Source organism: Phyllobates terribilis, unplaced genomic scaffold, assembly GCF_046119375.1.
Source record: "Phyllobates terribilis strain yellow unplaced genomic scaffold, ASM4611937v1 Scaffold_7__3_contigs__length_470593459, whole genome shotgun sequence".
Lineage (NCBI taxonomy): Eukaryota > Metazoa > Chordata > Amphibia > Anura > Dendrobatidae > Phyllobates > Phyllobates terribilis.
The window spans coordinates 75,129,565-75,142,831 of NW_027362767.1; the positions used below are offsets into that span (position 1 = coordinate 75,129,565).

At 43.6% G+C, this 13,267-nt stretch overlaps 1 protein-coding gene across 2 annotated transcripts in view; it reads right to left on the reverse strand.

Moving 5' to 3' along the window:
- Positions 1-3,973: 3,973 nt before the first annotated feature.
- PELI2 (pellino E3 ubiquitin protein ligase family member 2) overlaps positions 3,974-13,267 on the reverse strand; it is a 47,842-nt gene continuing 38,548 nt past the window's right edge. The window contains exons 3-7 of one of the 2 annotated variants that reach the window (XM_073638790.1): positions 12,663-12,740; positions 8,241-8,342; positions 7,243-7,437; positions 6,295-6,483; positions 3,974-4,687 (exon numbers count right to left, since the gene is read on the reverse strand). In XM_073638790.1, coding sequence (XP_073494891.1) covers positions 4,121-4,687; positions 6,295-6,483; positions 7,243-7,437; positions 8,241-8,342; positions 12,663-12,740 — 1,131 coding nt within the window. In that variant the 3' untranslated portion in view covers positions 3,974-4,120. The remainder of the gene's footprint in view (positions 4,688-6,294; positions 6,484-7,242; positions 7,438-8,240; positions 8,343-12,662; positions 12,741-13,267) is intronic. The other variant, XM_073638791.1, reaches the window with a different exon arrangement.

Here is a 13,267-nt window from a genome sequence, read left to right on the forward strand (position 1 = left end):
TTATTTACATATACTCTTAATCTTATTTGCTTTAATGTTTCTCTTACACAAAACCTGTAGCTTAATTTGTGTTATTGCTGCCCTCATCGCCCGCAAGAAGTTATAACTGATTTTTCAGCAATACCAGTCTAATATGTCTAGGCAGTGACTAATTCTCTTGCTCTGTAACATGCCATCTACTTGAGTGGGCTCTTTATAGTCATTTCGCCAGCACTATAGGAGCAGGAACTTCCCTTCTTAGAATGCATTGTTACTATCTAATAGCTGATCTTTTAACTCAGGGCAGGCAACTGTCTGTTCTGACCTGTAAGCAGAGACCTACCTCCATGTATATTGTCTTTGCTGCTGAAGGATTACACTTAACAACAGGCAGTGGACAGAAAAAGGCCAACACCTTGTAGAATAATACAGTCTGCCAGTCACTTTATGAGGTTAAATAGGATGATGTATAAATAATCTATTAAATAAGGTCAAGCCTGAAAGTACTGTGACCACCCGCAGGCTCTTTCCACATCTTGGTACATTTTTGCCCTTTGATAGGAAAGTGTAGAAGACAACCCTTCTCATATACTTCGGGGAGGGGTTGGGGGGGGGGGGGGGATATATACTTGTAGGGTGGAGGATATACTTCAGGGTGGGTGGGTGGGTAAGAGGATATGTTAAATGGTAACTCTTGGCCTAAGCTTGGTGCATAGAGGTCTATGGATACCGTGTAATCTTTAAATTTACAAAAAAACAAGATGTGAACAGAGCCTTAGTCCCAATCCTAATACCGTAATTGAAAAAAGTATTATATAGCCAATCTATACGCGAGTGTAATCAATAACACCAAAAGGTATGTGTCCATCAATGAGAAGAGAATACGCCTCATCTTGTCTGCTGCGAACTTTTCTGAGTTTAGTTAATGATGGTAAATGGCTCCAGGAACAAATAGCGTAGTGTGCAAGTGCCACTAAACCTAAATGTGCCAATCCTAAAAACCAGAATGGGCACAGGATAGATTTTTATACACAAAACAAACAAAAGTTCTCTACTACGGGATCATCTATTACTTAGACAACCCCTCCTTAAATGCAGTAGGCCCTGTAAAATAAAAATAACCGTATACTCCCCTCCCACAGTGTTGTGGCACAGGAGCGCTGAGGCCAATGTCACACGAGTGTCTCCATGCTGGGACAGTGCTGCTGCGGGAGGGGATTGGAAGGATTTTCTATGTTTTACAGGGGACTGCAGCATTTGAGAGGGGTTGTGGAAGTAGTGGACAAACACTTAAGTTTGTAGGGAATTAACAAAGAAAATAGCTGATTTTTAATTTTCTTTTTTAAAGTAATGTGTAATCAGAAAAAAACTTTTTTTTTCTGTTAAACACCGTCAAAAAAGAAGATTTTTCAATTTGGCAGAACACAAAAAAAAAAATCAGAAATGTTACAAATTTCACAACTGATCCTTAAGTCCATTACTAGGCTCATACTTATTGTAATTTTGTCTGTGACTATAGTGAGACTGCTGAAAAGTCTTCCTTGCAGAACAATGGTGGATCCTGAGTTATCTTTTATATTGCCTATCAGTCACAATAGGTGATGGTCACAGCTCACCTCCTCCCTCTCCCTTCACAATGACCTTTGTATAGGCACTGTCTGAGCAAGTTCTCATCAGGGCAAACAAATAGCGTCTAGTACTACTACTATGTCCAACAGGAAGGATTTTTTTTTCCTGAAATGCATGTATTTGAGGCTAAAAATGTTTATTTGCAATTAGCTTTCCTTAAAAATTATGCACTGTTTGGCTTTTACATGCTTTTTGCTTTCCTACACATTCTACTTTGATGTGGTCTGAGGTCATAAAATCAGCTGAGGTGCTCAGAAAACAAACAAAAAAAAAGTTAAGAGTCATCAACTCTCCATTAGGCAGTCATTGTGGGCTCACTGATTGATTCTCAGTTGACTCAAGTTGTAGTCCTCAATAGTGTAACACAGGCTACAAAAGCAAAACGGTATGACATTTTTTTTAATGAAATCCAATTGCAAAATTGAATTTTAGCCCCAATGAAATGCACTTAAACCATTAAGGGTAATCTACCTTTCAGAGACTTTATGGTCTATTGAGAAAATGTAAGATTTTTTTTTTTTTACATAATTTGTTTTAATCAGTTTTTTTTATTTTCTGATGACCCCCCCCCCCCCCACTTCAAGATACTCTTGACTTAGAGAAGACTTTTTCCATCCGGAGCTCAGATTTTCCAGAACCTACAATACATTTTATGATAATAAATCAGAAAGGAACATATTAAACAGAATTCTGCGGTAAGAAGTGACCTACAGATGCCATGCGTGGTCCGATGGTAAGCACAGCCCAGATTTTATTCAGAACTGAATGGATTGCAGCTTAAAAGATGCAGAGGAATAATACAGGTACATTCAGAGCGAGGACACAAGTCATTGCATTTAGTTGCTTTAAGCCCTGCAGTTAAGCCCTTGCACTGTGACGCTGTCTAAACAGTTTTCTTCACCCATGGGCCATGTGTACCTGAGACGCAATTTGTGATGACTTTAACATGACAAATTGAACGTGAAAAAAAAAAAAAAATATTTACTGTAAAAATTAAATTCCAGGGTTTTAAACAGATACACAAAAAAAATTCCTATTTTTGATGCCTTAGGGTAGCTTTAAAAAAAAAAAAAAAAAAAAAAGCTGTGTCATATTCCTAGGTCACCCCTGATTATAATCAAGGCTAAAATGTGTCTTATGGCTGCGGTTTACTTTAAAAGGGTTGGCAAGATTGTGAAGAAAAAAAAAAAAAAAGATTACTCTTTTCCAGAAACAGTGCCACCCCTAGAGCACAGGCCATTAATGGTATTACAGCTCATTCCTGACAGTAGTGCCATTTCTTGAAGAAAAAAATAAATGAACAGTCATGTTTTTCTATTCATACGCCCCCATTTTTTTCAAAGGGGTTATCTAGGACTATAAAAATGGAAGTTCTGTTTCTGATAGGTGGACTTCTTCATTACAGATTTGGCTCTACACTATCTGTGGGGGTCTCAGCACCTGGACCCCCCCATCAATCAAAACTTCTGGCATGATAAAAATTTTATAAAATTAGTTACACTGAAAGTAATTCCTTTAAAGGGAACCTGTCACGTTGTACATTTTGGCCCAGCTATAGGAAGTATGTTATAGAGCAGGAGCTGCTGAGCAAATTGATATATATGTTTGTAGGAAAAGATTCAGTAGAACTTGTATTTGTTAAGCTTTTTGCGCTATGCTTAAAAGTCAAGTGGGCGGTCCTCTGCGTTGACCAATAGCTCTCAATCACAAAAGAAACGCCCACTGGACTGGTAAGCAGAGCGCATCAAGGTAATAAAAATACAAGTTATGCTAAATCTTTTCCAACACTTGATATCAACTTGTATTTTATTCATTTACTTCTTTAATCTTAGGAGTCCAGTGGGCGGTTCTTTATGTTTGAGAGCTAGAGGACCGCCCACTGGACTCTTTACAAAGTTAGACTGAATCTTTTCCTATAAACCTATATATCAATCTAATCAGCTCATCTTGCTCTTGAACATGGTTGCAGGCAGAATGTTAAAGATTTCAATTAATAGGTCACCTACATGCTTTAGTTTTTCTGTGGTTTTTTTTTTTTAATATTTTGTCCACTAGTTGGCCAGGAAATCAAAACCTTGCTCTGCCAATGAATCGAAAGGAGACATTTACAAAAACTTTAGCCAAACCAGCAATATGGCCGTCTTCACCATAGGGGAAAATACAATTTACCATAGCTTAATTTATTTATATATATATATATATATTTAAATCAGAATGCAAAGCAAAGAGTTTGTATTAAACCGGACGACAAATATATAAAGAAAAGAAAAAAATAATCAAAGAATAAAGAATATATATATCCATGATTGAGTTGCTGGTGTATATGCCAAAGTTTTGACACCTGATCAATTTGAGGACACAAACGTCAGTTATTTGAGCCCCTTTAATAAAATTATAAAAAAGGAAGATTCTAGAATTAGTGGTGAAAATTTCACAGTATTTTTCTTTTGTTTTTGTTTATTTTTTTTTATTAACAAAATGTTGTTTTTGTTTTTTTCTGTTATAAATAGTATCAGTCAATAGGGCCCTGGAAAATGAGTTTAACGCAGCTTTCTTCGCCAGTCAGTTGTGTTGCGCAGAAAGGACAGGCAGCGTGAAAGGCGTGGGTACCGTGAGGAAGTGGGATCTGAGACCAGTATTTGGCAGATTTTTCTGAGCAGACGTGTCCACAAGGGCTAAAAGCGTGTGTCGGAGGGCCAGCGTCTACATAAAATCCAGCTTCACATCCAAGCCAGAGAGGCACGTATGGACCAACAGTTCTGCACATAGGGCACTCCCGCTCATTGGCCTCTGTGTCGCTCCGATGACCCCAGTTGTGATATCCGTGTACATGGCCGCAGGTAAGGTACGCCCAAGGCTGTTTTTCCTCCACTACATCCTTGCGGTTAATACTTGGAAAAGCTAGAGTGTTTAATCCAACCGGACACTGCGGCCGGGCGGCGTTAATCTCCTGTCTCAAGGCTTCAATGTGTTTTTGGGTTGGCGTATGATACAAGCCATCGGCCGTTCTCCAGAGGAGGGTGGCTCCACACAAGTCAATAAGGGATCCGTCCTGAAGGATGTTGGTTTCGTTTTCCACCTAGTAGGGGGAAAACAAAAAATTGTGCATTTGTAAAGAAAGCAATTACAATATGTGCCTGGACCACCCTTTCTTAAAGGGGTGGTCCGGGGAATAACAACTGAAATAGTTCATACTGCTTAAAAATAATTGTTTCATGCTCGCCAGTCCCCTGTAGGTCCTGACGGTCTTGGCCTCCTGGTCCTTTTCAACACCCTGAAAATGCCCTAAAATGTGCATTTAATCAATCAGGTCCTCTGGGACGGGCCTAGCACCCACGTCAGGAAGAGGAAGTAGGGACCCCAGTACAGACCAAAACAGGGACAGGCCAGAACAGGGCTTGTGGGTGATACACAAGGGTGAAAAATCACTTTTATATTGTAATCCCCTCCCTACATCCACCATACAAGTCCAGCAGATGTCTGGTGACAACGGCATTTAAGTCTATCAATCTGGAGGTCTTGTGAGGGACCAATGGGAGAGTAAACGTCTCTTAAGCCCCTCCAAACGCAGTTGCAACAGATTCAACAAGCCCCCCCGAGAAAAAATGACAGATTTAAAAATCAGGCCTCTTTTCCAAATCCCAAGTCTATAAAACATCAATATGAAATTATTTAACCCAAAGTTACCGTATTTTTCTGATTATAAGATGCACTTTTTTACCTCCAAATTTGGGAGAAAATGAGGGTGTGCCTCATAATCCCAATGTAGCTTACCAGGGGGCGGCAGCGGAGGAGCATCGCTGCTTTAGAGGCCCGCTGCGGTGCCCGGACTGGGGCGACGCTGCGGTGCCCGGACTGGGGCGACGCTGCGGTGCCCGGACTGGGGCGACGCTGCGGTGCCCGGACTGGGGCGACGCTGCGGTGCCCGGACTGGGGCGACGCTGCGGTGCCCGGACTGGGGCGACGCTGCGGTGCCCGGACTGGGGCGACGCTGCGGTGCCCGGACTGGGGCGACGCTGCGGTGCCCGGACTGGGGCGATGCTGCGGTGCCCGGACTGGGGCGACGCTGCGGTGGCTGTGCGCTCAGAAGATGTCGGCGGTGAGCAGAGTCCTCTCTTCTCAATGCTTCCAAAGAAGTGGACTGGGAAAATGGGCATCGGAGACGGCACATGCAGAGATTGAAACCTTGTCTCCAGAGATCTCAATCTGCGCATGCGGCACCTCCAGTGGCCACTTTCCCGAAGTCCGCTACATTGGAAGTGCGGGGGCTCCGGCCTTTCAAAAAAAAATGTCAGCAGAGCTCCGGCACCACCATTCACCCCCACCAGCCTGGGAACCGCAGCATCGCCCCACTCCTGCCACCACCAGAAGCATCCTGCAGCAACAACCCTCTGACCCTGCTCCACCGCAGCCAGTAAGCTACATTTGGATTATAAAACGCATCCCCATATTTCCACAAATTTGGGAAGGGAGAGAGTGTCTTACGTATTGTATTTTTCGGATTATAGGTGAGATAGAGATAGATGCATATATAGGCACTAACCGGGAGCATTATGCTACCAGGCTATCTACTGAAGAGTAAATCCTGCAGGGGGCGCTAGAGCATCAGTGGGGTAGTGGTGCGTGATTTAACGGGAAAAATAGGGTTTATTCGAACTATACAAGGCCTTAAATATAAAAGTTTACCAGTTTTCCTCTCTGCTGAGCCGATCTGGTTTCTCGGAGAGTGTAGACGTCCCCACAGACGGAGATTTCCCGCCACACGCCCGGTCTGGAGTCATCGGTGAAGCCCCCTTTCGGATGCATAACAAGAACACCATTGGTGGTTAATCCGTCCATGTGACCGTCCGGATTCTTCCACTTCGCTGCTTTCTCCTAATGTAGGAAGAAAATGCTGGTCAATCAGTGTGTATAACCCCATACACATCAGCTGTCAGAGCCGTGGTGTACACAGCGCTCCGGCCATAGTGCTCCTCTCCTGCTCGCTGGTGTGGTCATTATCGCCATAACCGCACTGACCATCTGCCTGAATAAGAAGGTCAATTTACAAATTTACAACCATTTATTCCCTAATAATTTGATGACGATGATGGGATTTTTAACGGATGCATTTCTTGTATTAGGCGTGTAGATTAGTCGTGGAAGGGAAGATTCAGCGAGGACGCGTACACCACCATAGTGCTAGATCTTGTTCCGGTAGTGGCAATGTTGTGGACTGCTCTTACCGTGGCATCTTACTACCTGCCATGTGGAATCGGTCAGGAGTGGTTTTATTTGAGAGGGCAGGAAATCCCAGATATTGTACAGCCGGAGTTCAGTGAGGGCAGGATAGGCAGGTGCTGAAAGGGTCAATCCCTCAGCGAGCTCGAGACTGGATTACCAAGTGTGATCCCAAGGCAGATTGGCCACTTATAGAAAAGATCACACTAGTGAACAGGCCTTCTATGTGCACCAAAACCTGTGCCGAAATGCCCGGGACAGACCGCACAGCAATGAATAAGACGGGCCGGCCGCCGCCTCATCCCCCGGCCGGCTGCCGCAACTCCAATGAAAGTAAAGAAAGTCTTGAGACTCTTTCCCCCGTAGGTACTACTACAAGGACGTGGTCCCGTAATGCCGCCGTATAATACTCACACCAAGAAAGATATTTTTAGAGGAGTCGAATCCTGCTGCAAAGATTCTAGCGGTGTACGGTGGATTACGGTCGCAGACGATCCTGCATGCGAACCTGGAGATGGTGCTTTGTGTTATCTGAGCCTCTTCGTTCTGGTTACCAGATATCGTGTCCGTAACAACAAAGTCTATTGGGCTTTCTGTTGATCTTCCAATCTATAAAATAATAGAAGAACACAAAGAATCCGTGGGGTCATCATGTAATATATTCCACTGGAAATTACCATGGAGGGATCAGGGCACAAGACTCAACCATGGAAAGAAACTCCCGTCTGAAATATTCTGCGGTGATTAATGAGGTCTGAATATCGCACAGAGACCCCAACATTATGAGCCACTAACAATGGGGGCAGTACTACCTGAACAGCTGCTATATAATACTATATCTTCCCTGCAGGATTTGGAATTAATTGAGACTGTGCAGAGGCATCAGACCAATATCTGACACATGGGATGAAAGTCCTAATTACATCTGGTCATTACAGCAATATTTTAGCATAGATTAGACATTCTTCACCCTTCAGCACCATGTAATTCCCTTTCCCTGCCAGCAGAGGCTTTCAGAGCCTGTAAATAAAGCTCAGTAACTGCAGCCTCACATCCCTCCTCTCCCCTCTGTCTCTAGAAAATGTATTCTCTCTCTATGGGGCTGCCGGTGACAGCCGAGCAGAAGATCTGGACTGCCCCGTGGTAATGGCGCTCATCTCCAGCTGTCCCATATAAAATGAATGGCGCGGTTGTGTGCACTCCACTTCGAGCCCATTCTCAGAATCAGTGGGTGTCTCAGCAGTGAGATTCCCATCAATCTGGAAGTTATCACCTTTCCACCTGGTAGGCGATATTTTAGAATGATGGGAATACCCCCTTTAGGAATTTCCGGAATTAACTTGCTTTCACCTTAATTAAAATAAAAGTCAAACTTCACATAAATTCCGTTAAGCAGGCAATAGTATCGGCACCTGAAACATATCAGTGTCCTTGTCATGCGTGTACTCCACAACCACGGTCTGGTTTCTGGACAGCGTGTAGGAGATGCTGTGTTGACCTCTACTGCTGATTGCCTGCCAGGAGCGGAAAAAAGCAGAAAAAAAAAAAAACAAGTTTATTGATCAGACACTTAATGAGGCTCGTTCTCTGGAAATGTCATCATTCCCACAGTTATCACACAACACTTCTACCAGAGGAGGAGGATAAATATACAGTCAGATTATTATTATTGATACTGTAAAGCAGGTGGCGGTCCAGAGTAATTGGGACTGGGGTGCAATACCAGCCACTACCCATAGACAAGAGCGGCGCTGTTTCTGGGGGGAAAAAAAACGAGCAGATGCTTTTCAAATCAAGAAATTTCCATTTATCCAGTGACCACTTTCTGATGTGCAGACAATCGTATACATTACCGGTAATGGTTTTCTGATCGCATTTCCTGCCGCCTCCTGTAGGTTTTTCTTTTAATGACCTGTAACGTTCAGTTGGCCTAAATCAATGGAGTCTGAAAACATTGTAGCTCTCGCTTTCCAGCTCCTTCCCAGTTAACAAAACTTAGAAACCAGTATGGAAAACGGACGGTTAACCCTTAGTGGTTGAGAGCGGCCATGACTTCTATACTACGCTCAGAGATTTCCACCTGTTCACGTCATGGTTGGAGGTTTACATCAGGAGTCTTCCCCAATGAGTGATCCGATGTAGGCTGATGTATCAGCATATCACCATATAGTGGTCATTAATTCCCATTAAAAAAAAAAAAATACTAAAAACCTGTCCGACAGATTTGTTCAGGATTCTTATACATACAAAAAAAAAAAAAAAAAGAAAAAGGAGAATATCGATATATACCGGCCAGATGAAGGCAAAAAGGACACAATGGCTTCTACTGCGTTATGGGTTCCAGTTGAGGAACACGTCAAACAGCGCTTTAACCCCATTTATGGCCAGCATTAAATAAAAAAAAAAAAAAAAAAAACACAACATCCATGGCTTGCACAAAAACCAGATCCTGATTTTCGGGTACCAGGACAATTCAGAAGATAGGCCTTAGAGTTCTGTTGAGCAAAATGATTCACAAGACCCAGATCCAGCAGAGACATCAAAACTGGTGGCAGCCGGGCCAGGGCCCTGTGAGCCTCGTTGTACCTGCCCAACCTCTTCTGATTAGTAGTCATCACAGGGGATTACCAATCAAAAGAAGATGTGGCCCTCCAGCTGTTAACTGCTCCAGTAACATGGCGGCCAGCAGTCATCAAGCCAATATGATTACATTATTTAAAGCACCACTCCAGTAGCGCTTTAAATCTAGGGTCCCTGGCTTATACTCCCCTTCAGACGTCTTCATCTGTTTTCGCCGCCGCTCCATCTCCTGCAGTTTGTGACCTGCCGGCTTCTCCAGTGTTCCATGGAGCGCGCCAGAGGTCACCGCTCAATACAAGTCTATGAGAGCCTCCTTCTGGCCTCGTTCCGGCTCTCACACTTGTATTGACAGCGTGTGATGCAGCATCTGACTTCCGGCCACTCCGGTGCTGCTCTGGTCCTGCGGTGCCATCTTGTGAGCGCAGCTTCCAAATGGCCGGAAGTCAGAAGTTACGTCACACGCTTTTAATACAGAGCCAGAAAGAGGCTCTCAGACTTGTATTGAGCTGTGACCTCCGGCGCACTTCACGAAACACTGGAGCAGCCGGCAGGTCACAAACTGCAGGAGACGAAGCGGCGGTGATAACAGATGAAGATGTTGGAAGGTGAGTATCAGACAGGAGACTTAGATTTGAAGCTCCACTCCAGCGGTGAAATAAAAACAAAACCCTGGAGTGATGTTTTAATCTAGAATCCAGTGGTCCAGAATTAGGGCAGTTTCACACATTCAAGGGCCAAGTACAGACAAGTATGCATCCCCTGACCATTTATGCCTATGAGACTTAAAGGGGTATTCCCATCTCCAAGATCCTATATATAGTAGGTATAATAATAATATTAGCAAATACCGCTAATTAGAAATGTAGTATAGTTTTTCTGATTCGCTATGTCTCTTTCCTCATGTGCAGGCATTGCAGGACCTTAGGTAGCCATGGTACCGACCACTAGCAACTGGCTATCACTATCTCAGTGGTCGTAACCATGGCTACCTAAGGTCCTGCAATGCCTGCACATGAGGAAAGAGACATAGCGAATCAGAAAAACTATACTACATTTCCAATTGGAGGTATTTGCTAATATTATTACACCTACTATATATTGGGATAGGATCTTGGAGACAGGAATATCCTCTTCAGATCAGGTCAGAGGACCAGGGGCAAGTCCGGAAGTCTCAGTCCGTCCTCAGACCATAAGTGTTAGTCCGTCCTCAGACCATAAGTGTTCGATGTGTGAAACTCCCCTTATACAGTGATCGTTCTATTTGTATCAATCAGCATCATCTTGTAACCTTATCCCACCCTAATCCCTTCCTAAATCCCAATCTCGGGTGTGTTTCTAGGAATGCTTTGTATCCAGGTCCATAACAACAACTCCCAACCTCCACAATGGAAAAAAAAACAAAACACTATACCCCTAGGTCACAATTCTAATTCCTAGCCACTTGTCCCTCACTGCTGTTCCACAGAAAAGTAACACAAAATTCAATTTTGTTAATTAGACCGGGTCAAAAAGACTTTGGTAGGTAGTCCATGGCCGCCCGACCACAGCCCTGAGAGCCTCATCCTCCTGCCTATCGCCAGTCCTTGGGCCTCTTCAGATTAGAAGGCCGGTGTGACACCATGGTGCAGCACACGGGACCTCACGTGGGGCCTACTATCTAGAAGGCTCTGCTCTGGCAGCCATGGACCACTGATGAGGCTTGCTGGACTCAACATATTAACCATTGATCCCTGATCAGCACAAGTTCAATTTGCTCCAAATCCGGTCTGATTATTCTGAGCGAGAGGAAAACACAATTGAATCGAATGCTCCCAATAATTACATATAACATCCGGTAAGTGAATGTAGAGCCGGAGTGCCGCTGCCTGCACAACTCTCCCTATAACAGCGCTATGTTGTAGATTAGTAACGTTAACACATTAGCGGCAGCCGCCCAATAGACAAAAGTAGATGAAATTAACCAAATGAAACGTCTGCAAGAGATAACGCAGGCTTTGTAAATAATATTTATGGCTAAACGATTCCCTGTAACCGAATCCTTCATCAATTATGTAGGATCCGCTCTAACCCACAATGGGGATTAATTAATGCACGACGATGGAGACATCGATTACAGCGCTCATCTAGATGAGAGAAAACAAAGCTTCACGGGTTGAGAAAAAAAACATTAAAATAATAATAATAAAAAAAAATCCTTATTTTCCCTTTAAGGGGTGACACTGGCCCCAATTCATCAAAGCTTTCATGCCAGAATTGTGGCGTAAAAGCTTTGAAAAGTTGCAAAATTTAGGCACAACTCGGGAGTAGTACCCAAATTTTGCAAATTTTGGCATCTTCATGCTCTCCCAGCTCCGCAAGAGTGGGCAGGGCCGTGACCCCGGCCACACACCATTGATTGGAAGGTTTCTGCCTACACACAGTGCACATAAGAAGCTGCCAATCAGTGGTGTGGGCGGGGTTATACAGAGCAGGACTAGATGGCACGAGACACCTAGTCCTGCAGTGATAATCTCCTGCTCAAATACTGATTTTATTGTAACAGTAACATCGCTGGAATCAGGGTCTCTGCCCCTATCTCATGCTGCTCTCAAACTACACAGCAAAAACCTGCTGACCGATTCCCTTTAAAGTGATTATGGAGAGTCCTGTGGCTAGGGCCCACATTGATCAGCTTTAAAGCAATGACAGATGTCACACGACCCAATGCACTTTACATCGCAGCGCAATACAAGTGAACGACGTTGCATTGTGACAGCTACACTACCATAACAAGCAAGTCGTAAGAAAAAAGGACCAGGTTGCCGACTTGCTTGTTGTGGTCACAGTGCTCCACTCACTTGTATCGCGCTGTGATGTAGCAGCGGCACCGAGCGAATCTTGGTCGCAGCCAAAGTCGCCAGGTAGCCCCGGCCTTAATCTTTAGGTGAATTTTGCATCAAATGTTCCATTTCCCCATTGCGCCACCACAGGGTAAATGAAGTATTACAGGTTGTTAAATAAAATCCCTTAGCTGCCAATGCAATATCAGGTCTTCAAGAGCGGCAAAAACAGAGGCAGCATTTTCCAAAATATTATTTCAGACCTCGATATACACACTTCGAGTGAAAACCTATGGATCCATTCTTAGGATTAGCGCTAAGCTTCGCCAGCAATAAACAGCACATGTAAATGCAGCCACATTATAGATAAATATATGTATATAGGTGACAAGAGAAGGAACAGGGTTGAATCTTATGTTCTATATTCTGTCTCACCTCCTCTGTAGGACTGTGTGAGATCGCACAAGGCTGCAAACTACCAGGGCTGCTTCCTTTATTCCTGATATACAGATCCTGCGTACCAAAATTAGACAAGTTAATCCATGCAGAAGGCGACCAACAGCATACAGCATACAGGTATAGAGATCCCTTCCCCGCATACCCGATACATCGTGTCCTTGGCACCACACAGATTTTTATGGTATTTTCTACTTAAAGTAGCACTCCTGGGATTTTTTTTAATCATTAGTTAACTATTCCCATAAATATGTATAATGCTGCCAGTATTTATTTAGCTGTTATTTTTCTATATAAAAATTAATGGATTTTAGATTATGTGTGTTCATGGTGGTCCATTTGTCAATTAAATGCCTTTCTGTTCTCTGAAGGGGCTTACCACATCAGATATCATGAGTTCCTGTGTCATATCATTGAAATCCTTCACAAATAGCTACAAAAACTCTTATCACAGTTACAGATGATGATAGCACAGCTCTAATCACACAAAATGATGACTGTCCAGGCTCCAGGACTGCATATTAGCTAATTTAGGAGAATAAAGAAAGACAAACATAGCACTGGCTCTAGCTGCTGAAACATCA